This window comes from Muntiacus reevesi, chromosome 18, assembly GCF_963930625.1.
Source record: "Muntiacus reevesi chromosome 18, mMunRee1.1, whole genome shotgun sequence".
Taxonomy (NCBI): Eukaryota; Metazoa; Chordata; class Mammalia; order Artiodactyla; family Cervidae; genus Muntiacus; species Muntiacus reevesi.
The window spans coordinates 5,358,531-5,383,396 of record NC_089266.1 but is presented as its reverse complement, the minus strand read 5'-3'; the positions used below and the strand labels follow the sequence as shown (position 1 = coordinate 5,383,396).

General features: G+C 55.8%; 1 protein-coding gene across 3 annotated transcripts in view; it reads left to right on the top strand.

Moving 5' to 3' along the window:
* The window catches only part of SDK2 (sidekick cell adhesion molecule 2), a 261,245-nt gene that overhangs the window by 103,981 nt on the left and 132,398 nt on the right, over positions 1-24,866 (top strand). For all 3 annotated transcript variants that reach the window (XM_065909896.1, XM_065909895.1, XM_065909894.1), the window contains exon 2: positions 19,399-19,558. In XM_065909896.1, coding sequence (XP_065765968.1) covers positions 19,399-19,558 — 160 coding nt within the window. The remainder of the gene's footprint in view (positions 1-19,398; positions 19,559-24,866) is intronic.

Genomic DNA, 24,866 nt, shown 5'->3' with positions numbered 1-24,866 from the left:
GGAGAGGCTACAGATGGAGCTTGGGCAGGTCCTACTGCCCGAACAAGCCCCCAGGATGCACGCACATGTGCGCACACACACACACACACACACACACACAACACGCACACTCAGAAACTGACATCCAAACTCCTGAGCACAATCCATAACCCTCCTGGCCTCAGCCCTTGTAAGTCCGCTTCACTCTCTGAGACCCCGACCCTCCCAAATCATGTACTCAGAAACCCGGCTAGGAGATGCCTCTGCATTTTCTCGTGTTTTCCTTACCCTGGTTCTGCGAGGCAGGAGCCATGATCTTTACCTCATTCTCCTCCAATGAAGAAATCAGATGAGAAGGTTTAAGTGACTTGTCCAGGGTTGTGCAGCTCCTAATTGGAGAAGCCAGGGCTCGAAGCCAAGTTTAGCCTGCAGATCGCTCCTGTGACCACTGGTTCAGCCACGCTTCCGTCCTCATGTCCATCCTGCACCCTCCGTCCCCGTCGTTCAGAAGCACCTGAAGTCCCCAGAAGCCACTGCTGCCTCACGCTTCCTGGCTTCTGCACACCCCACCCACTGCCCGAGACAGCCTTCCTCGGCCTGATGCAGGTCCCACCTTTCCTGATGGCCCCTCCAGGCCTGGCCATGTGTCACAGAATTCCCTCCATCACCATCTCCCCGAGAGCCTGTGAGCAGCTGGAGGGCAGAGGTGTTCTTCCAGCTCATTGTGCCCCTCCCACACACAGAAGGTGCTCCATAAACCTTGCTGAGTTAGCAAGTTGAGTGAAATGCATACCCTGGATTACAACTGAGAGCACTTGTGTGGGACGGGCGTCCGGGGCCCGAAACCTCGAGCGGGGAGTGGGGGCCTTTGTGGGCAGTGGGGTGGAAGGGCCAGTGAAAGCCGGGAGGAGCAGGTTCTGGGGCAGGATGGGGTGTTTGGAGAGGATGCTCTGGGCCTGATGCTTTGTGTTGAGGGAAGTGAAGGGGGGTGGTGAGAGTCAAGAGGGGAGACAGGAAGGTCAGGGGGCCCTGTGCCTCCTCGGCCTCCCGTGGGCCTCCTCCCGGCTCCTTCTCCATCTCGCCTTCTCATTCATCCTTGTGACAGGCTCCCATGGGGCTTTTTTGGACCACATGTTTTATCCCTTGTCACCAGCCCAACAGCCCTATTCTATTAATTTATGGTCCTTTCCGGTAGCTAGTAGCCTTCCTGTAAACCCACCCCCTTTCCCACGCTGGGTTTACCCCCCGCCAAGCCACAGCTCCCAGGTGGCCCTCTGCTCCCCACGCCGAGGCGTGGCCGAGGTCTCCTGGGACCCTCTGGCCTCAGCCCTTGGAGGTCCGCTTCTAGAGCCCACCCTCTCCTATGTCAGCTCGCCATGAGCACCTCTCCTGGGCCTCACCCTGCTGGTGACAAGACCGTTGCCCATCCCAAATTCTTCTCTCAAGGGCCAGCCCTCAATGACACCTCAGCCCCCCAGGGAACGATGACCCTGGCCATGACCCAAAGGGAGGCTGAGGTCTGAACATCTAGTGTGGCCTGCATGAGGTCACGCAGGTCCTGGGGAAGCGGGTCTGCTGATCTCCCCAACCACGTGCCATGTGTGACGGTTTTGCAGTCCAGACCCCGTCCACGGGAGCTGTGTGCTCATGGCAGGAGCTGTGACTCTCATCCCTGCCTCCCTGGGACTTGTGGGTGGCCACCGACAGAGTGCCCAGACCCGGCTCCCCCACCTCTGAGCCTGCTCCAGGCGTCACGGTAGAAGGAGCGTGGACTCTGCGGACAGACCGCCTTCTGTTCCCCTCCCACTGCCTGCGCTGACCGTCTGTGTGGCCTGGGCTAAGACACTTCGTGACTTGGAGCGTCAGTTTTCCTCTCTGTGCAGTGGGATTGCCGTGTCTGCGTGGGCTCAGGGATCACACGGAGACACCTGGTCCCCATAGCCGTGGACGGAGGCTGGCTCAGGGGACGTGGGACCCTGGCTGGGTCGGGGTGGAGAGTCCAGCCAGAGGGGAGAGGGCAGTAAGGGTGTGACTCCCAGATCCCTGTCTCCAGTTGGGGGCTTCTCTGCAGGAAAGGGGACTTCTCTGGTGGCCCAGTGGTAAAGAACCCGCCTGCCAATGCAGGGAGACACAAGTTCGATCCCTGGGTCGGGAATATCCCCTGGAGAAAGGACTGGCTCCCCACTTGCCTGGAGAGTTTGACAGACAGTGGATCCTCGTGGGTTACAGTCCGTGGGGTTGCAGAGTTGGACACGACTGAAGCGACTAAACGCTGCAGGAAAATGGGGAATTCAAGGAACATCATATCCACTTCCTGAGCCCGGGAGAGCTAAACGTCCTGCCCATGGCTGGGCCTTGGTCACCGGGGGGAGGCTGGGGCTGTGTCCCAGGAAGGACGAAGGAAGGGGGGCACCGCGTGCGTGGGTGGCTGGGGTGGGGGCCACCCCGCTCTCCTTCCCAGAAAGGCTGGGCTTCCGGGGAATGAGTTGGAAAGGCCGAGTGGGGCTGTCCGTCACTCCACTGCGTCCTGCCAACACGCCCGTCCCGCCGCCCCGGGCTTCCTGGCATGCGGGCTGCTGTCAGTCACCATCGGCGGAGCCGGGGCCCCGCCGCAGGGCAGCTGGCACGAGGCTGGGGCCAGGAGGGCACGTGGAGGGGTGACGCCAAGGACAGGGCGTGATGCGTCGAGGCAGGGTGGTCAGAGATTACAGCAGAAGCCTCTGGAACCTGGAGGCCTGCTTTCTGTCTTCCTCCATTCTGTTCTGTGCCAGCTGCCGGGGAAGGGACAGAAACGGCTGAGACGTGTGCCCTCACGGCAGAGGACGGGGGGCCCCAGGGGCTTCCCGGGGAGGCTCAGTGAGCACAAATGAGGAGCTCGCTTCGCTGGGGGAGCGGCCGTGAAAACTGCATGGAGTCGGGGACTCTGCTCCATGCTGGCTGTTTTATTTATTTTTTGTAATTTTTGACTGGGCCACGCACATTGGGATCTTAGTTCCCCAAGTGAGAGAAAGTGAAAGGGTCGTGTCCAACTCTGTGACCCCATGGACCATGCAGTCCATGGAATTCTCCAGGTCAGAATACTGGAGTGGGTAGCCTTTCCCTTCTCCAGGGGATCTTCCCAACCCAGGGATCAAACCCAGGTCTCCCACATTGCCGGCAGATTCTTTACTAGCTGAGCCACAGGGAAGCCCAACCAGGAATCGCACTGCAGGGCAGAGTCTTAACCACTGGACCCCAGGGAAAGGGAAAGTGTGAAGTCGCTCAGTCGTGTCCGACTCTTTGTAACCCCGTGGACTGCAGCCCACCAGGCTCCTCCTTCCATGGGATTCTCCAGGCAAGAATACTGGAGTGGGCTGCCATTTCCTTCTCCAGGGGATCTTCCCAATCCAGGGATCGAACCTGGGTCTCGGGCATTGCAGGCAGACGCTTTACCCTCTGAGCCACCAGGCAAGTCCCTTATGATTTGCTTATTTACTTGTTTAAAGGGTAATTACTTTACAGTACTGTGTTGGTTTCTACCAACCGTCAGCATGAATCAGCCATATTTACCCATGTCCCCTCCCACCTGAATATCCCCCCACCGCCCTTCCCATCCCACCCCTCCAGGTCCTGGGGGCCGTCATAACCGAGCCAGCAACTAGGTGGTTTAAAGCAACAGCAGCATCTGCTCCCTCAGTTCTGAAGGCCGTGCTCTCTCTGAAGGCCGTCGGGGCCAGCCCTTCCTCCTCTCCCTCCCTCTTCCAGCGCCTGGTGTCAGCACATCCACAGCGAGGCTAATCAAGGCTTCCCTCCCTCTCTGCATTGGAGTCACGCCCTTCTTTCCCCCCACCCCGTGTCGCTCACCCTGGGTGTCAGTCATATTGGATGGGGGCCTACTCTGATCAGCTCATCATCACTTGATCCCATCTGCCAAGGCTGAATTCCCCTCCTCCCCCACCAAAAAAAGACTGTATTTTCCACTAAGGTTACATTCACAGGTACCACGCTTAGGACATCAGTGTATCTCTGGGGGGACATAGTTCAAGCCACAATCAGAAACGGAAGATCCCCTGGAAGAGGGCATGGCAGCCCAGTCCAGTATTCTCGACTGGAGAATCTCATGGACAGAGGAGCCTGGCGGCTATAGTCCGTGGGGTCACAGAGAGTCAGACCCGACTGAAGGGACTAAACACAGCATCAGGGTTAGGACTTCAGCATCTCTCTGAGAAGACATCATTCAAGCCATAACAGGAGTGTCTCAGAAACACATGACAAACTTTCCAAAGCACTCAGACCTTGCTCCATCTAGGAGTTCAACTTGGAAAGAGGGCAGTAGACATCTGTGAAGCCCTTGTGCCCATTTTAGAGATGGAAGAAACGAGGCCAAGAGCTGTCAAGCGAGGCAGAGTGACTTGGTATCAGAAAAGCTGGACCTCAACTGAAACCCCTCAGCCTCAGTTTCGCCATCTGCCAATAAAAGGGGTTGGACCGGGCGAGTTCGAGAGATGCTTCTTCCGGTTCGGGGCGCGTGGAGCCCGTGAGAAGCCGCGGGCAGAGCTGGGCCGGGCTGGCCTGTGGCTTTCAGGGTTCTGTCTGAGGTCCAGCCCCAGCAGCCGCCTGCACGCCTCGCCCCTCAAACAGGAGGGCTGGGGGCCAGTGCTCGGAACGCAAACCCCATCCTGACATGGACCGCGGCTCCCGTGAGGTGCTCTCGGTAAACCTGGCCTGCGTCTCATTAACGTGACTTTCCTGCATCCCTGTCTCTCTCTCGTTTGCCGCTGGCATCAGCTGCCAAGGCCCAGGCTCCTCCAGAGAGGGCTGTGGACCCCAATGAGATCTGGGGACACGGCGTCGGGAGCGAGAGCAGGAGGGGGGCTGCTGAGGGGAGAGGCTGCCCCCTGACCTCCCCGGGCGGGTGACCATCAGGATCAACAGTGGCGGGCAGACGCCCTCACCCCCGCCTGCAGCCTCCAGCTCGGCCGCCTCTAACACACGACAGATGGGCGCTGGGCTTTCAAAGGGACAGAATGGAGAGGCGGGGCGGGGAGTCCCGCCTGGCTCCCGGGCGAGGGTAATGAATGCAGCCCCCTGGAATGGGGCGGGGGGCCGCCGCCTATCTCTGCCCCTCCCCTCCGCTCCCCTCCTTTCAGCTGGCTCCGTCCCTTGGCTTCTCCGAGCCCACCAGCCCGGCTGCGTCCGGAAAAGCCACCTGCTACCAGGGCACGTGAGCAGGCGCAGGCCAGCCAGAGCAGGTGGGCCGTGGGGGCAGTTGCAGCCTGGGGGATGGGGGTCCAGACGGCCCCCAGCCGTCATCCCCCACCTGGCTGGGGGTCAGCCCCCGCCTCCTGCACCTCGGGCTGAGCCCACCTCCTCCACTTCTCATCCTCGTTCACACCCTGGGTTTTGTGGGAGCGTCGAGAAAACTCACTCGTGATGTTTACCTATAACGCCACCCCGGCCGCTTCCCAGGCACCAGATGCAGGAAGGACCCTACCCGGGAGGGACCCTACCCTGCCAGATGCCGGCCCATCCTGGACCCAGGATGGTGAATGGACCACGGGAGGCCTTCAGAGTGTGAGGCTCGCCCCAGGCCCCAGCAGGCCTCTGAGCCTGCTTTCTTTAAGAGCTATCCCAGCGAAGCCTCCTGAGGCCCAGCAGGCGGGGTGAGGCAGAACTCCCCTCTTGCACCGAGGAAGCGACTGCTCAGAAAGCTCAGGTACTGACTCCGTTCAGAAGCGTGGAGCGGGGAGCCCGTGTCCACCTGCAAAGCAGAGGCTTTCTGCCCTCATGCACTCAGCCCTTAAGTTTGGGCAGCAGCTGGGGAGGGTGTTCGTTTAAGGCCAGGATGGGCATTTGGCCTGGTTCCCATGAGACCTCCTGGAGTCCCGGTCCACCCTCCGTGACCCAGAGAGCAGGCCCCTCAGGCCCCTGAACTGGGAGGGACCCTGAGCGTCCCATCAGGGGAGGAGGTGAAGGCAGCAGCCAGCACACCCCTTAGAGTGTGCAAGAGCACTTCGAAGCCCTGCCCAGCCTCCCCCCAAGGAACAGAGCGGGCTGGGGGCAGAGAGGGTGCAGTGGGGGGCTGAGAGGGGGGCTGAGTGACGGAGACAGACAGAGAAACATGCTGGAACCAGGCTGACTTGCCTTCTCTCAACTGAGATAAGACTCATAAGGCGAAACCAGCGCTGTGGAGTGAAACGCTCCGTGGCACCGAGTACGTTTGCGATGTGGGACACTGACCGTCTCTACTTGATTCCGAAACATTTCATCCCGCAGCAAGGACACCGCCCCCCACTGTACCCATTAAGCAGTCACGCCCCACCTGCCTTCTCCCGACCACCTGGCAGCTACCAACTTCTGTGCTGTCTCTGCGTTCCCCTTCTGGGGTGTTTCATACCCATGGAGCCACACAGCGTGTGGACTTGGCTCTGCTCTGATGGGAAGAGGGAGAAAGGGGGCTGGAGCTCCCAGCACACTCCGCCCAAAGCCCCTGCCTGTGGGAAAGACCCCAGGCCTGCTCAGAGGAGGCTGGCTGGTCACCTGAGCAGGGCTCCCACTGCCTGACTCTCCCGGGGCGATGACCGGATGCCTGAGCTCTGGGCTTGGTCTCCTCGAGGCAGCTGACGTGGGGCCCCTGGGCATCTCTTCTGTTAAGTGGGAGGTTGAAGAGGTGGGTCCCAATGACTCCTGTACCCCCACCTTCCCCCGTGAGGTCTAGAGGAGAGAAACTGTGTAACGGCAAAGGCAGGCAGGATCAGAGATCCAGTGCATGCACGCTTCCATCATGTCCGACCGTTTGTGACCTCATGGACTCTTACCTGCCAGGTTCCTCTGTCCATGGGATTCTCCAGGCAAGAATCCTGGAGTGGGTTGCCCTGCCCGCCTCCAGGGGATCTTCCTGACCCAGGGATCGAACCCACGTCTCTTATGTCTCCTGCGTTGGCAGGTGGTTTCTTTACCACTAGCACCACCTGGGATTCAGAGTCTCTTACTGAAACAGGAGGAAAGAGACAGACGGATGGCACCTACTCTTGGCCCAGCAGGGGCAGCGAGGACTCGGTCCCTGCCAGGCGGTGGTGGAGGAAGGGGGCTTCCTGCCGATGACCGGGGCCTTAGAAGGAGGCTGGGGCAGTGCTCAGGGGACGCACCAGGGTCCGTGTCCCTCCGACGGGGCACGACGCCCAGGCGGTGGCGGCAGGCAGGACGCTGGCACGTGTGCCCGTGCAGGTGACTGGGGCGGGGCCACGTGCGCCGCGGGCAGGCGCGTGCAGGCCCCCGTGTATCATCCAGCTTGTAAATTGCTCGGGGCCTGTAACTGCTGAAAGGGCCATCGAGCCGCGTGGTGTTATTATTTATGATGAAGCGCGGAGGTGCCTGCCAGGGGCTGGAATGGGCTGCGCGCTGCACGGGACGGACGGCAAATTGAACTCCAATTTTCTGCTCCGCGGTCTTTGTTACACGCCACAAAGCGCTGGTGCGCCGGGGTCAGCAGCCTGATGAATGTCGCGCTTCCCGGCGGCGGCTCCATCTCGCAGCCTCCGCGCGGAGGCAGGCTCGGCTCCCCCTCCCGGCCCCGCCGCGGACTCCTTCCCTGGGATCCGGCGCGGCGCTGGGCGCTGACCTCGGAGGCTTCGCAGGAGGGCAGGCGGCCGTGGGTTCGAAACCCGGCTCTGACGCTTGGGTCACCTGTCTCCTCCGATGAGAGTCATTAAAGGAGCAGGAAGCGTAAGCCCCCGCCCCGCGCCCACCCCGAGGTGGCCGTGAGGATTAAATGAGAAAAGACAGTGAGCTTTGTGTTAGGCTTGCCACAAACAGGTCCTCTTCTCTTCCCTTTTTCCAAGACTGAGCTGCCTCCAGCCCCGGCCTGATCGCAGGGAAGGGGCGGTGGGGAGAAAGCACGGATGGAAGCGCCTGTCTGGGAGCAGGGAGGCCAGCTGCCCCGCCCAGCCCTCCCCACTGCATGTTAGGAAGTCGGTGCTGATGCTAAGTCAGATTTTCCACCAGCTTCCCCCACTGCCTGTCGCCCCTTCTTCAGGCCCAGTGCTCTGTCTTCCTTGAGGTCATGGCCTTTCTCAAGGGCGGGAAATGGGCAGAAAGGGGGATCACCCTTGGGAAGTGTGGCACGTGAAGCTTAGGACCGCTGTCCACTGCTCCCAGCGCAGCCCTTCTGCGACCTGTGTCTGGTGGTGTCGTCACTGGCCGCGGTAGACGGGGCTTCCACCGGCTGTGCGGTCCCGGAAGCATCTCCAAGCCGCCCAGTCCTTGTTCTCGGCCTCCCCAGGCCTGTGAGATGTGAGCGTTTCTCCATCACCAGAGCTTAGGGGAGCAGGTGAGAGTGGTACCCACGTGGTGGAGAGAGCTCACCTGCGAGGGGATCTTAAAGAGAAGAAGCTGGAGGACTGATAGATGCCAGGTGGGACAAGTGTCTGTTGGGCCTGGCCAGTCAGCTGACCCCTAAACCTGAGTTTTGGCAAGCCCCTCATCCCCCCACCGGTGCGGGGGAGGGGGGGTTGTCTTAAGTTCCTTCCGTGAAGCAGGAGAATTGCTGCAAGCTGATGTCACCTCGGGGTCACCAAGGGGAAGACAAGCATCCTCCACGTGGCATCATGGAGCTTCTTGGGAAGGATTCCAAGAGTTAGGGAGAGTTTTATTCTCACCATTTTTATAGCTCTAATGAATCTGAATACACTGAAATGATAATAGCACCGTTAGATAAAAGCATTCTAATCAATGGTATAAGTTTAATCTTTGAACCCTGCAGCTGAAATGTATGGCAGGGCTCCCTTCCCCTCTGTTAATTGCAGAATAAACCCATCGGAAATGAGAACCATCTTTTTTCCATGCAAGGCTGGGAATGCTCTGGTGTTATTTACCTGTGTGGTTCCACAGGAGGCCCCCTGACTGTGAGATGGGTTTGCAGAGGTTACACCAAGTAACAATAAGCATAATAGGAGCTCCCCTTGTGTGGGCTCTTCATGTGGGTCCTGGCCGAACCACTTACCCCTCTCCACAGGCTATGGGGTAGGCACTGCTATTATCCCCTTTTTCCGTTGTAGACTCTGAAATGCGGAGGGGTTACAGAGAGATGTCCAGGGTCCCGGAGCTGGAGAGTAGTCAAGCCAGGGGTCTTCCCAAATGGCTCAGCGGTAAAGGATCTGCCTGCCAATGCAGGAGACGCATGTTGGATCCCTGGGTCGGGACGATCCCCTGGAGGAGGAAATGGCAACCCGCTCCAGTATTCTTGCCTAGAGAATCCCATGGACAGAGGAGTCTAGTGAGCTTCAGTCCATGGGGTCACAGAGAGTCCGACACGACTGAGTGAACAATGACAAGCCCAGCCAGGACTCAGACCCGAGCAACCCCACGCCAGGGCCCTGGCTTGTAACCCACTCGACTGTCCAGACCTCGCAACGGCAGAGTGGGGAGAACACGGAGGAGGATCAGCTCTCGAGAGGGAGGTGGCCTGGCCAAGTTCAACCGCAAGTTCACTTGTCTGTTTTGTTTTTTTTTTCCTTTCATGGCTCTGACCTCCTGTAGGTCAGACTCAGCGCCATGCTCAGGGGCCAGGGAGGCGAAGGGGTCCGTCCGCAATCTTCCGGTGGATGACAGGCGAGCCTGGGCCTCGCCACACGTGCGGCTCCTGTCTGTGTCCTCCGTGCTGTGAGGGCGGTAACCCCAGAAGTCTGGGGGCCCTGGAGCCCGGCCCCTTGAGCCCTGAAGAGGGAGCAGGCAGGAGGGAGACTCTCTGGCTGATGAACAGTGGGCCAGCCGGCAGGGGAGATGGAGGCAGGGTGCTTGGGACACACACACCCCCATCCCCCCGCTTTCCCCAGGCGGGGCCCCTCCGCCCCACCCGCCACTCCCCAGGGCCGTGTCGGGGCTCGGTTGCCCTGGCTGCCCTGGTGGCCCGGCCCCCCTTAATCAGATTAGATGTGTATTCAAACAAATTGATGATCCGTTCCATTAGATGCTTTTTGAACACGCTTTTCTGAGCGAGAAATCCATTCGGCTGCAGCTGTGGAGACCGAGGCGTAATTGACTGCCGCGCCCTCCCAGGCCCCGGACGTCAGGAGGTGCCCGGTTTCCTGAAGGTCACCGGCGAGGATTAGATTAAGGAGAGCGAGGGCCTTCTTTCCTGGCTAATGAAGCACTTGGCATGCGGGCGGCACGGGGCCGAGCTGGGCCAGGCATCTGCTAGGAGACAGGAAAGGGGCATAAATTAGCATCTCATTTGTGGGTGAAGCAGTGAGGGGAAGGGGAGGCGGAGCGGAGGGACTAGGGGGCTGAGGGGGGCAGGCGTGTCAGGCGCGGGGTGCGAGGGGGAGAAGAACAGCTGGGGAGCCGGGCGTCCCCTGTCTGCCTGCTAGCATCTGCCTGCCACGTGTGAACCCCGAACATTTCTTAGGGGGGCAGGGCTCAAACAGGCTTCTGCATGGCGCTCTTCAGGGGCCCACAGCTCCCTACTCCTGAGCCCCGCTCAGGCAGCCCCCAGGCTCAGCACCCCCCTGACCTGGGTTTCGGAGGAAAAGGCATCGCTGGCATGGTGCAGAAGTTCCAGGAGCTCCTACCCCGGTCCCAAACCTTTGCTCAGGGCCTAACAAGCCATCCCAAAGCCAGACCTGGCTCTTGAGCCAGCTTGAAGTGGCCTCAAATTCTGAAAGCTGAGACCTGGGACATTCAGGAGACAATGGACTCCATAAAGGGGTGCGACCAAGTCAGGGGAAACTAGGTGGGATGGTGATATTACCCCTGGACCCCATTTCCCCATCTCCTCCTCCTGTGATCACCTCCTGGACTGAAGAGCAAGAAATAGCTTACGTAGGGTCAAGCGCTGTGCTCTGAACTTGACATACGTTGGCTCACTTAGTCCTCCCAGGAGTCTCTGGGGCAGAGGTTGGAATCTCTTCTGCAAACAGACCAGTAAGCCTGGGGAAATTACTCTGTTCAAGGTCACACTTTACTTGGCATAGCAACGGGCATTTAAACCCAGTTTCTTGCCTCCCACTGGGACCTTCAAGCCAGCCCCTTGGGAAAGGGTGCACCTGGGGCCTTGGGTGGTGAGCAGAGATGTGAGATGGGGACCCCAGGCCTGCCTTTCCTTCCCAAGAAGCCCCCGGGACTCCAGTCCCTGCCTCATTTTACTTGACCCCTCCCACCCACATCTGTTCATCACCGTCTTATCCCCAGGTTTCCCTGCCTGCATCACACTAGCCAAGCCCTCCATAACCCTCACCCCTGGATGGACCACTCTTCCCTGGGTGATTGTGCCCTATTATCCTTCCAGCATCCTCTGGACCCATGCCTGGCCAGCCCACCTGCTTCACCCTCATCCCCAATCTAGTCCTGAGCCATGACATTGAAAACTGGGGTAGTAACACCTCTGCCACACAGCTGGTATAGCTTCCAATCCCTGAGAGAGGCCACCATCCCTCACTTAGCCCCTGTGATGCCACAGGTCGGGGTGTGAAGAGTGGGACAGCTCATAGGGAAGCCCCCTGTCACCTACAGAAAGGATCTCAAACTCTGGAGTGTGCCAGATCTGGGGTTATGTCTACGTGGCAAATAGACGTAATGTCTATTTGTCTATTCCCGAGTTTCATCTGTAAAATGGGGACAAAGAGAGCACTGACCTTGAAAAGTCCCTGTGACTCTTAACTGAAACGATGGACATAAAGCACTTCATGTGTGGGGAGTTTGAGAGAGAATGTGAAATCAAGGCAGCAGAAATAGAAGTGTGGAGAAAGGAGGGTTTTGTGGAGAGGGGCCTGCCGGGAGCCTCTGCCTCCTCTGACCTGGGGTCCAGCCGGATCCGGAGAAGGGACCAGTTAGGATGCCACGGAGGTCAATCCGGGACCACGGAGGTCAATCTAGCCTAGTGCAGAGGCTAGGGGGTGGTGAGGCAAGAAGTTGCAGGAATCCCAGCCTCCACCCCATCCCCAAGCTTTCCAGAGAAGAGATGGCTGAGTTGCTGCTCAAAGGGAGAGGCTGTGGGGTCCTTCAGAGCTGGGGAGGGTGTAGTCCAGGCTTGGTGCCCCATGAAGCAGGCTCTAGAGGGCACACAGGCATCTTTTGGCCAGTTAGCAGCATTAGTTGGGGGTGGAGGTCTTCACCCTGGCCAGCACTCCCAGCTGGCGGGAGTCTGGCTCCAGGCGGGGTAGGCTTCCCAGGGCTGAGCTGGCTGGGAGGTCAGATCCCAGGAGACATGGGGTAGGCTCTGGAGAAATATGGCATTATTGTGCTAGGGGCTGAAGGGAGGGGGGAGGTTAAAGTTGTGATAGCATCTGTGTGGGACCATTTCGCCTGTAGCTTGCAGTGGAAGAATGACGGTGGGGTTGTTTAGTGGGAATTGAGAGGAACAGGCGGCCAGGGGTCCTGCAGCTGTTCTGCGGAACCAGACGGAAGCCCAGGACCGAGGCCGCTTGTTCGCCTCTGTCGGTGGCTCTTCCTTGAGAAGCTTAGGCTCTGGTGATCAGGGACGCCCCTGCCCCGAGCCGCTCCACACCCCTGAGTCGCATGCACACAGAAGACCTGTCCTCTCCTGCACGGCCAGCAGAGCTGCCCGTGACCGCGCACCCTGTCCACTCACAGACGTGTCTGCATCTGCGTGCTTATATCTGATTGTAAATGAATGAAAAGGGAAAGTCGCTCAGTCGTGTCCGACTCTTTGCAAACCCATGGACTGTACAGTCCGTAGAATTCTCCAGGCCAGAATACTGGAGTGGGTAGCCCTTCCCTTCTCCAGGGGATCTTCCCAACCCAGGGATCGAACCCAGGTCTCCCGCATTGCAGGCGGATTCTTTACCAGCTGATTATAAATAAATAATCCATACCTACAGGGCACAGTGGGGCTTCCCTGGTAGCTCAGCGGTAAAGAACCTGCCTGCTGGGAGAGAGACTCCGGGATGTGAGGGCGATCAGGTTGCGACATCCGTCACCCCACTGATCACCAGGGTGACTCGGCTGACCTGGCTGGCCAGGCCTGTGTCCCCTTCCCCCCTCACCGCCCCACGTGCGTCCCTCCCGAAGCTCGGTCAAAAAGGACAGCCAGCCCCAACAGAGAAGGACCCATCTTTGGTCAAGGTATATGAGTAGCTGCATTCCTCTGCTAGAATCTCCAAGAATGCTCTCAAGAAAGAGACTCAGGTTCGATCCCTGGGTCAGGAAGATCCCCTGGAGAAGGAAATAATCCACTCCAGTATTCTTGCCTGGGAAATCCCATGGACAGAGGAGCCTGGCGGGCCACAGTCCTGGGGTCGCAGAGTCAGACATGATTTTGCCACTAAACAGCAACAGCAATAAAACGCTTTCTAAAAGTTACGAAAAGACAGAGAATAAAAAAGTGTGGGCCCCTCCCTCCCAGCCCCAGTCCCACAGTTCTCCCTAAAGCGTCACTGAGCCCAGTTTCTTGTGTGACCCTCTAGAAAAGCCTGTGTCTGTACAAGCAAATCTACTTTTTTCCTTGAAGAAAAAAGTGTGCCCAAGTGATGGCTGATTACGCACCCCATTCTACACCTTGCTCTTTTCACTTAACAGGAGGTCTCAGGATTTGTTCCAGAGACTTTCGGTGCAGAGAATTCTACTGTTAGGAGGTGCAGTCATTTCTTTAACCAGCGCCCTCTTGACAGACATTCAGGTCATTTTCAAGCTTTTGCTGATACAAAACATAGTGTTGCCTTGCAGTGCTATCACTTTATCCATGCACAAGTGTGTGTGGGGTGTGTGTGTGTGTGTGTGTGTGTGTGTGTATGAAGGAGAAATCCCTTAAAGAGTTGGTGGATGGAGGGGTGCATTTTTAGTTTTGATGGAATTGCCAAGCTGTGTGCGTGAGGCCTGGATCTCCGCAGGCTGGCCAGCCCCGGGGTTTTATCGCGTTTTCAAATCTTGGCCAATGTGATAGAAAAAAAAAGTATCTTATTGAGTTTGCCTTGCCTTTCTCTTATCGCAAAGTTCAGCATCTTTGTCTGTGTTTCCAAGTTATTTGTAATTCTCCTCTGTGAACGGTTCATATCCTCTGCCCATTTTTCTGTTGGTTTGTTCATCTTTTTCTTATTGATTTATGAGAATATTTTTTATATCAGGAAAATGAGCTCTTTGTTCATGATAGAAGTTGCAAATATTTTCCCCCAGTTTGTCATTTGTTGCTTTTTGTTTATGGGTATCTTTTTTTTCCATGCAAGATTTTTATATAGTTGAAGGTATCAACCTGTTTTTATGACTTTCTGGAGTTTGTGTAGCACTTAGAAAGTATTTGGTAAATTCTTTGCTTTGCTGAGACTGTGTATTTTTAAGCCCCTGTGGTTTTTTCTAGTTCTTTTAGAATTTCATTTTTCTTGTTTAAAACGTTGATCCATCTAGCATTTATTTTGCAGTAAAGTGTGGGGAATAGATTCAGCTTGATTTTTCCCCTCAAATGGCATCCTGGTTGCTCTAAGGCATTTGTTGAATAATTGATCTATTCCCCACTGACCTGAAATTCTACTTTAATCCTCTCTTAAATATCTCATACATACTGGGGTCTATTTCTAGACTCTCTGGTTCATTGCTTCATCGGTTCATTTGAAAAAGAACACACTGCTTTAATGATTGCAGCTTTATGATATAGTTTGATATGTGTGCTAATCTCTTCTGCATGCCATTCTTTTTCAGAATTTTCTTGTCTATTCTTTTGTGGTTTTCTTAAGTGTGAGTTTTTGAGTCACTTTGTCTAGCTTAAGAAAACATCTATGTGTATGTTTTCAAAGTGAGGAAAAGTTGACGAGAATGACCTCTGTGGAACGTTGATTCTGTCAACCCTTCTCCATTCTCCGTTATCCCTTCCCCACTGAGAATGTGGCTAGCAGGGCTGTCATGTGCAGTAGTCCAAGTTGTGTACTGCACAATCCCAGAACTAAGGTTGAGAGGCTGTTGGCCCCTGCCAAGAGTGTATGGGTTCTTCCCCCCAGGGGATCTGCCCCTCTGCCTATATGATCAAGAGTGGTAATAACTGCCTCTCCCATAGCACAAACCAGTCACTTTCCTTTCCTAAGCACTTTATGTTTTTTAATTAAAGCCTCACAACAAACATATCCCCAGTTTACAGCTAAGGACACTGAAGTGCAGAAAGTCAAAGTCACTTGCTCAAGGTCAATGATCTGTGTTACCCACCTGTGCAGTCATGATGCAGAAATCTGTTCCTGCATATAAGCATGCACACACACACACACACACACACACACACACAGATACACATGCAGAGCGTCATCCAGACACACACATGAACACACAGACACATACACGTGGATACATACATACATACTTACATACATACAGAGATGCACACAGATGCATGCTCAAAGACATCACACACAGGCTGTTCCCACCAGCATCCTTCTCCCATCAGTCTTTCCGGCTACAGCTCACACACACCCAGCCCCCTCTGCTTTGGGGCAGGGCCGGCCCATCTAGGAAAACAGGCTGGCAGGACTCACTACCACGCCTGCTCTCAGTTCTGCATGGGCCTCCGTCCCAAATCCCTGTATCCCAACATGAGTCCCGACATGAGGGGCCTTTCATCTTCGGGAAGGGAGGTGTGGCCGCATCTCAGGGTCTTGGGGCAGGGAGCCTTGGCCTCAGCCAGGAGCCTTGTTAGGATTGCTTGGAATGAGGAAAGCTGCTCTGATCTGGGTACCTAGCAGTTTCTCAGGAAAGGCTAACGCCCCACCTCCCCTCTTCCCTCAAGTCATTATCTCCGGCAGCCTCTGGAATCAGCCCATCCAAGCAGAAGCCATTTGGCTCCAGACTGGCGCCCCTAGGAGAGCCTGAGGAATGAACTGGCGACTGCAGACGTGGCGGGCACATGACCCGCGAACTGGGTGGCAGAGGCCGGGGTGTGGGTGCCGGGCACGTGTGCCCGTGTGCGTGTGCAAACACACCTGCCACCCACAACCCACTCCTCTGGCTCTGAGTCAGCCCACCTCCAAGGGATTTGATCTTTGGGGGCTGGGAGCGTTATTGTTTTAAAACAAACGAGGGTTGACAGGAGCTAACAGAGGGTTTTTAAGAACGCGATTCAAAGGGCTCTTGAAAGCTGCTGGAGAATATGAATGCGCCTTTGAAGTGCGAATGTGCCCATTTGTTAAACAGAGGAGCCGGCTGCCTCCGAGGGTGGGGAATCGTTTTTCTTGGCAAATGAGTGCCTTCCTGCCTCTAGCTCGAGAGATGCGGGAGGATCCCAGAAACGGGGGACTGGGTTGGGGGGGGTCAGCCATCCGCTCAGGACACACTCTAGGAGAGGCTCCGCTTCAGCCGTCTTTAAGGCAGTGGGCTCACGTGACAGAGTGATGGGCCGACGTGCGAGTGAGCGGCGTCAGCTCTGAGACGGGAACATCCGCGTCCCGCAGGGAGATGCTAGGGGCAGAGTGGTCCACCTGCTCCCGGCCCCTGTCGGTCCACCCCCGGCCTGCCCTCCCGTGGCCCCCACGGCGAGGGTCTGCAGCAGGACTAGGGGTCCAGGAAGACTCACAGTCCCTAGTGAAGATGGAGGGACCTTGGGCTGGGGTGGGAATCTCTGCGGCCAGCTGGTGGGCCTGGGCCCCAAGCCGACACACGGCTTGTCCTGAGTTGTCGATCTGTGCAGAAGCTCAGAGAGAGTCTTTGTCACAAGTGCGGAACCTTATCTGAAACCCAAGGATGCCCAACCCTGGTTAAATCTGAGGATGAGAGGATAGAGCGGGGATCCAGGCCTCCAAGCTCCACTGATACTCCAAAGATTCCACCTGGGATGCAGGAGGGGGCCCTGCTCCCCCCAGCCCCTGCACACCGCCCACCCCCCCTCAGCCTGCCAGGCCGCAGCTGGGTTCACTCCCTTCCACCCTTGAGTCACTGCCTCCCCGACCCCAGACAACTGCCCCTTTCTCTGGCTTGTCCCATACCTGAGGCCTGGAGAATCGTGTCTTATGTTTTTCACTGTCTGGGCTCCTACTGGATCACTAACTCTCAGACCAAGGTCTCTTTGGGGTGTCAGTCAGCGCCAAGGGTGATGGAACCCCCTTCCGTGGCACGGACACCGATTCTCTGATGTTGGGAACGAAATAAACATTTGCAGAACATTTACTCTGGGCCAGGCACAGACCTAGCATTTTCACAGTTGTTATCTCATTTAACAGTGGGCTTCCCTGGCGGCTCAGGTGGCAAAGAATCTGCCTGCAATGCAATGCTCAATCCCTGGGTCGGGAAGATCCCCTGGAGGAGGGCATGGCTGCCCACTCCAGTATCCTTGCCTGGAGAATCCCACGGACAGAGGAGCCTGGTGGGCTACAGTCCATGGGGTCACAAGGAGTGGGACACAACTGAGTGACTATCTAATTTAACTCTTAAGATATCACAGTGGCTGTTTCTTCCTGTGTTCCTGATGGAGAAACTGAGACTCAGCGAGATGAATACGTGTCCACACCCAGGCAGCTGAGCACAGACCCACAAGGCTTGGAGGGCCGATTCCCAGTGCCTGATTTGCCAGCAGCTTTCTGACTTTGAGTACCGCCCACCCCTCGGGCAGGGTGATGGGAGGAAAGTGCTTGGATTTGGGTCTGGCAAGCTCAGACAGTAAAGTGTCTGCCTACAATGAGGGAGACCAGGGTTCGATCCCTGGGTCGGGAAGATCTCCTGGAGAAGGGAGTGGCTACCCACTCCAGTATTCTTGCCTGGAAAATCACATGGATGGAGGAGACTGGTGGGCTACAGTCCACGGAGTCGCAAAGGGTCAGACACAAACTAGCGACTTCTCTTTCACTCTTCACTTTCAGGCCTGGACCTGACTCACCCTTGTTGCAGCTCAGGGCTGCGGGGTCCCCGGGCCGTACCCCTGAGAGCGAAGGGAGCCCTGCTCTGAGCAGCAAGTGATCAGAGCCCCCGCACAGAGCGTGCTCTCTGGATGAGCTGGTGAACAGTGCTTCCTGGAGCTCACTTCCTCCGTCTATCAGACGCAAAGGCATTGAGTCTGCGTGTGGGTGCCTTAAACCCATCTTCCTCTTCATCCACGTTTCGCCTCCATGGTCAAGTGCAGGGTTAAGTACTCAGCCTGCAGGGCTGGCTGCTTGCCTTCCAGCTGTGTGACCCGGGGCAGGCTTCTAACCCCTCTCTGATCATCCCACCTGGTTATGGGCTTGCTCGTAGACCCGGTGAGTGAAGCCGCCCGGTCGTGTCCGACTCTGCGACCCCATGGACTGTAGCCCACCACACCCCTCCGTCCATGGCGACCCGGAACCTGGCAGTACTTCAGTCTCTGTGTTGTTTCCAGGGCGGGCCCCTCCCCGAAACACAGGTCTGCTCAACGACGGGCGTGGAGGCCCTCTCCCCCTTGCTGCGTCTCCCAGCTCGTTTGTCAAACCCCTCGTCGATTTCACTTCTGCCCCTTTTCCGACTGGCCGGCAGACAGAAAGCCTCTATTTCCACCCAACGCTTTTGGTCTCAGTGGTCCCTGAAGTCTGGGGCCCCGCGTGCATTGTCTGTGTCTAGGGGAGCTGGGTGGGGGGGGCCTCATGCTTGGCTGGACTGAGTCGGGTCAGAGGGTTAGAGAAGAGCAGAGCAAGGACTGTACCCCATGCCGGCAGCCTAGCCAGTGGCATTTCTTCTGGCCCTGCAGCCAACCTGGTGTGTGAGTGAAGAGGTCGAGGCAGGCTGGCCCAGAATCTCGGGTGGAAGACCTACCAGCCTGGCGGTGGAGGGGGCCCCCGAGAGGGACCCCGCCGTTGGCGCCTGGAAGGGTTTCCTGCAGCCTTGGGAAGCAGGACTCCGGCCACCCCCATCACGTGCCACTCCTGCCAACCCAGGTGTCCTACCCCTGTTTCCCTTGAGATTTTTTTTTAATTAATTTGTTGTGGAGCATAGGTGATTTACAATGTTGTGTTGGCTTCTGCTTCACAGCAAAGTGGATCAGTTATACGTGTACATGCATCCACTCTTTTCGAGATTCTGTTCCCATGAAAGTCGTTACAGAGGGCTGAGCAGGAGGTCCTCATAAGTAGCGTGAGTGTCAGCTCCTGTCTCCCGGTTTATCCATGCCCCCTTGCCCTCCTTTCCCACGTGGCACTTACTTTCCCTTTGGCTAAAGTGCAAAAGTGCTCCCCCCACCCTTCCTTCTTCTCTGGAAGGAGAAACCGGAAGCAAAGGGTGTCGGATGGATAGGGATCCCCCGGGGGGAGAGACCGAAAGTCCTAGAGCCTCGGGGCGGCAGCCAAGTGTCGGGCCCAGGGCCTTCTGGGAGGAGGCCGGTGGGGAGAGGTCACTCTGCATACAAGCCCTGAAGTCGCACTGACCTGAGTTCCAGCCCTTCCCGGGCACAGGACCTTCGCCCATCATCCGCTGCGCCTGCCCCGTCTGCCTCCCAGAGGCCAGGCTCCAGGTGAGCGACTGCAGGCAAGAGAGAAGTGGTAACGGGCGCCTCGGTGTCTCTGTTCCCCGCAGATGACGTGGCCCCCTATTTCAAGACGGAGCCGGTGCGGACGCAGGTGCACCTGGAGGGGAACCGCCTGGTGCTCACGTGCATGGCCGAGGGCAGCTGGCCGCTGGAGTTCAAGTGGCTGCACAACGACCGAGAGCTGACCAAGTTCTCCCTGGAGTACAGGCAAGCACGCCGCCCCCTTCCTCCCTCCGGGCCGCCGGGGTCCCGCCGTGTCCTGGAGGGGCACCTGAACGGGGAGCGGGCTGGGATGGCAGCTCGGGGCAGCTCTGGTCCAGGGCTACAGAGAGGCTGGGATGGTGGCAGTTGCAGGGGGTTGGGTGTGGGGGGGGGTCAAGGCAGCCTTGCTCTGGGGTGAGAAGATCCTGCGGGCTAAGCCAGCAGAGGAAGACTAGAGGGTGGGCTGGGGGAGTCACCCCGATAGGGTGGTCCAGGCAGCCTTGGACAGGGCAGAGGTGATGATTAGGGCAGAGAGGCTCAATGCCAGCATGAGCTGTGACCAGATCCCTCCCTCCTGAGAAAATGCTGCTATCTCAGGGGAGCTGTCGGAGGGGCCTGGGTCCAACAGAGGGCCGTGGCATGTGGCTTCCCGGGATCTGTAAGCGATGGATAGATTCTATTCGGGAGGGAAATTCAGGGGGAACACGGAAGTGGGACCCTCTGGGCATTTGGACTTATCTCCGCTTCCTGTTATGCCCCCGCACGGGTTGGCCTGGCCCGCTTCCCCAGCACACTGCCAAGTGGGGAGAAAGGGGAACACAGAGAGAGAGAGAGAGCCGGGTCTCAGCGAGGGCAGGTGAAAGTGTGTATGCGAAGCAGCTGCCCCCGAAGCCAGGCGGCCTCCAGCCTCTCTCCTGGCTCTCCCCGCATCCTGTTTTATTGGCCCCGGACCCTGTGCCTGGTAATTAATCCCTAGGCCTGATGTGCATAACAGGTTTTGTTGGGGAAACAAGATTGTCTTGCCCTGGGGATGTTGATACAGATCAGGGACAGGAATGCAAATGAGAGGAGGGGGATTTAACTGCTTGAGGTTCTGTCCTTCCCAGGAAACCATCCGTTTCTTCATGAAGCCAGGAAGCCAGAGTTTGGGGTGACCCTGTGGGGAACCTGTGGGGAACCTGTGCCCAGGTTCCCTCTGCCCCAACACTGGTCTGGATGGGCTTGGTGGTGATGCCGAAAACTCGGCCTCTGTACACAGGTGCCCGTTTGAATCTCAGAGACAAGTTTCGAGTGAAGTAGAAAAGAATAGCTTTATTGCTTTGCCAGGCAAATGGAGACACAGCAGGCTCGTGCCCTCAAAAATGTGTGTCCCAACCCAGGAGGATTTGGGGAGTTCTATAGCAGTGGTTCAAGGATGGGGTTGCTGATCAGATTAGGGTGTGCACTCCTTTAATCTGGCTTTAGGTGGTCTCCTGATGAATTTCTGTGGTTCTTGAGGTTATCAAACTGTGACCTTCTCTCTGAAATGAAGAATGCCTCATCAGATACTTCATTGTCCATTTATTGGGGCTTTTCCTTTTGTAAGCGGGCTTTCCAGGTTGCTCAGTGGTAAAGAACCTACCTGCAATGCAGAAGACCGGGGTTTGATCCCTGGGTTGGGAAGATCCCCTGGAGAAGGGAATAGCAACCAACTCCAGTGTTCTTGCCTGGACTTTGTGTGTTTGTCATTCAGTCGTGTCCGACTCTTTGCAACCCCGTGGACTGCAGCCCGCCAGACTCCTCTGTCCATGGAATTCTCCAGGCAAGGATACTGGAGTGGGTTTCCATTCCCTTCTCTAGGGGATCTTCCTGACGCAGGGATCAAACCCGGGCCTCCTGCATTGCAGGCAGGTTCTTTACCATCTGACCCACAAGGGAGGCCAACACTGCCACTTTAGTTCTGTAAGGAGTTCAAAGATACTGTTCTGTGCCTCCCTCAAGGTGGAACCAGGACCCTGCCCCAAGCGTCTGCTATTGCTTGTGGCCGCTCCTCCCTTGTCTCTGCATCCCCTCCCTTCCCTGATTAGCAACTCTGGACCTCAGGGAAGGTCATGGAGGCAAAAGGCTGTTTCCTGCATAGAAGAAACAGTCACATAAGAAGATTTTGGTGCCCAGGAGCCCCACGAGCTCCTGCTGGGTTTCAGTGGGACTGGCCACTTTGGCAAACGAGAGAACAGGTGGAGCCAGGGCGGGAGGACCACCCTCCCGTCTGTGGATGGTGAGAGTCCTGGACCCGGATGAAGGAGGCCCTCCAGGGCTGGCCACTCTGGGCTTTGGTTCTCCAGGGAGCCACGAGGAGACCAGAGGGGCCTCCCTGAGCGGCCCCTGTGATGGTTTTCAGTCGGGGTCCCAGAACCATTCCTAAAAGCTCTGTGCACCCTGGGCAGTTTTAACAGTTTCCGTGAAGAGCCCTGGAGCCTCCTGGATGGTGGGCTTGCTTGAGTGGGCACCCTCAGAGCACGCTGATGGCGTGCCACGCTTTCAGTGGTGTCCTTGCCCTGGATCTGTGCTGGCAGGGAGCTGCGGGCAGGACCAAGGAGGAGGAGGGTCGATTCCTTATCAGGTTCACAGCTGCTCTTCTGGTGCCTGAAACTGCGAGGACGCGGGGGTGGGTGTTACACAGAAGCACATGCTGGCTCTTCAGGTTCAGATTCGCCCAACAATGGAATGAGCTTTCTTTGGACCCCATCAGCCCCCTGACCCTGGAAGCATCTGGATCGTTGTCAGGGTACAGGTGTTGTTGATGATGGTAATGATGATAATAATCATTGGCAATCAAAAAAGAATTTATTTCATTGCTGATGTTATGATAGGCTCTCTGGGAGCGTCTCCTTTAATCCTGTCTGCAATCCTATGGGTAGGTTCCGTTGTTTCTCCCCCATTCTACAGATGAGCAAACTGAGGCTTAGATTAAACAGTCCATGCAAGGTCAAGTTACTGAGTTGGGCTTCAGATGTAAATCAGATGACAAAAGGGCTTGAATTCTTTACCACCACCCACACTGCCTCTTATTGAAGAAAGATTGTTGCCATCGCCTCCTCCATGTATATATATCCTAAGCATCTTTCTGCTAATCGTACCCTGCAAGTTCTCGGGAACAAAGATGCATTTCAGAGGTTGGCCCGATGGAAGTTATTCAGGGGGACATGGTTGAACTTCCATTCGGCGAGCTCAGTCTCTTGCCTCCTCACCCCCAGGAAGGCTTTTTATGCCCAGGACAGCCTTCTTTTCTGCCTTTGTCCAAACGGTCCTGTCCCCTCCGCTGGGAATACTGTCCCTTTCAGAACCTTCTTTCTATTTCCTGCAGGGTCCCAGCTCTTTGGGAAAGCCTTTCCGGATAGAACACCCGTGTGCTCTCAGTAAATCTCTCTCTCTCTCTCTCTCTTTCACACACACACACACACACACACACACGTTCATTTCTGCCTCTCTCTGCCCTTTCTTTCTGTCCCTAATACATCTCCTTATACTTTGCCTTCTGATTAATGACACAAGGCCGAAAGTAAGCCGCCGAAGGAAGGAAGAGCTTCAGGTGCCTCGGCAGCTCCAGGAGTCTCAGGACTCACCAACAGAACCGAGAACTGGACACTGTCAGGGCCTCTGGCTCTGCGCCGCTCAGCGGTGCCCGCCTCTGCACTCAGACTTGATTCTCACACAGTGAGAGGCGTTGAGAAGTCCAAGAATCATAGGCTTCGAGCCACGTGATCTCAGAGTAGACAGGAACTTCCCTGTAGAAGGAGGTTCATGTAGAAAGACCCAGGGAAGGATTCTGATTGGTCCAGCCTGGATTGCCCCGACCAATCCCTGTGGGGCAGCAGCATGGAGAGCTGTGATTGGCCGGGCCATGTCACATGTCTGCTCCCAGCCACAGGCCCTTTTGCAGCAGCTCCACCCACTAGAGCCCAGTGATGGAAGTGAAAATGGGAGCTCTTAGCAGAAGAAAGAAAAAGGGTGTTGGGGCAGACAGAACTTCCCCACCGGTCACTTCACCGCCCCTGCCCCCGGGGAGGGCCTGGCTCACAGCAGGTGCTTTTTCCTTCCTTCCTTCTTTTCTTTTTAATTTTGCAAATTTCCAAATCTTGCAAAAACTATGATGGTAACATAAACACTTGTAGACCTTTTTGCCATTCACTAGTTGTTAATATTTTGTATCATTTGCGCTCCCTCTTGCTCTTTCTGTGTACGCCTGTATGCCTTCATTAATTATTTAAGAATTAGTTGGGGCCTCCCTTGTGGCTCAGACGGTAAAGCGTTTGCCTACAATGCAGGAGACCCGGGTTCGATCCCTGGGTTGGGAAGATCCCTTGGAGAAGGAAATGGCAACCCACTCCAGTATTCTTGCCTGGAAAATCCCGTGGACTGAGGATCCTGGTAGGCTACAGTCCATGGGGTCGCAAAGAGTTGGACACGACTGAGCGACTTCACTTGACTTCACTCCCTGGCAGTCTAGTCCCTAAGGCTCTGTGGTCCCAATGCAGGGGGCCCCGTTCAGTCCCTGGCCAGGGAACTAGATCCCACGTGCACAACTAAGACCCAGCCCAGCCAAATAAATGAAAATAAATAATTTTTTAAAAAAGAAATTAGTTGCTGATATTATGTCAGTTCACCCCTAAGTAAAATTTCCTAAGAAGAAGGTGTTTTCCTACAGAACTACCACACAATTTTCACACTCAGGAAATTGCACGTTGATATTAATACAATATTACTATCTAACACACAGTCCATATTCAAATTTCTACATGCATCCCAATTATACCTTTGTGGACATTTTTATTATTGTTATTTAATACAGGATTTTTAATCAAGGACCACACATTGGGTTTAGTTGTCAAGACTCTTTAGACTCTAGAACTATTCCTCATTTTTCTTTCCTGTCTTTCACAGCATTGACATTTTTGAGAATTCAGCCAGTTTTGCAAAATGTCGTCCAGTGTGGATTTGTTCAGTTATATTCTCATAATTACGTTCATCTTTTTGGCAGGAATATTCTGTAGATGTACATCCTTTTCAACACTTCACACTTACATGTACCTGATGTCAGTTTGTCCCATTATCGGTCACGGTAGGTTTTTTCAACTGGTCAAGATGACATTCACAGATTTCTCCCTTGTCAGGGTATCGATGTAATTTCTCCCTTTTGGATGATAACTTGAGACTGTGTGAATATTCTCCCCAGGAATCTCCCAGCCAGCAGTTTAGCATCCACTGATGAGTCTCATCTGAATCAATTATTACCAAGATGGTTGTGATTAACACCTTTTCCATCATTTCTTGTATTAGTTGGCATTATCTCATGAAAGAGATCTTTCCTTTCTCACCCCCTTTAAAATAGTGTAACACCTATATGAACTCATGGATAATTTTTCCTCTGTGTTTTAATCCATTCCCATCATTATTCATTTGGACATTCATAGTAACCCAGAGTTGGCCAGTGGAGCTTCTTCATCCTGGCTCTTGAGTCCTTTTGACCTGTCCCCATTGGATTTCTAGCACT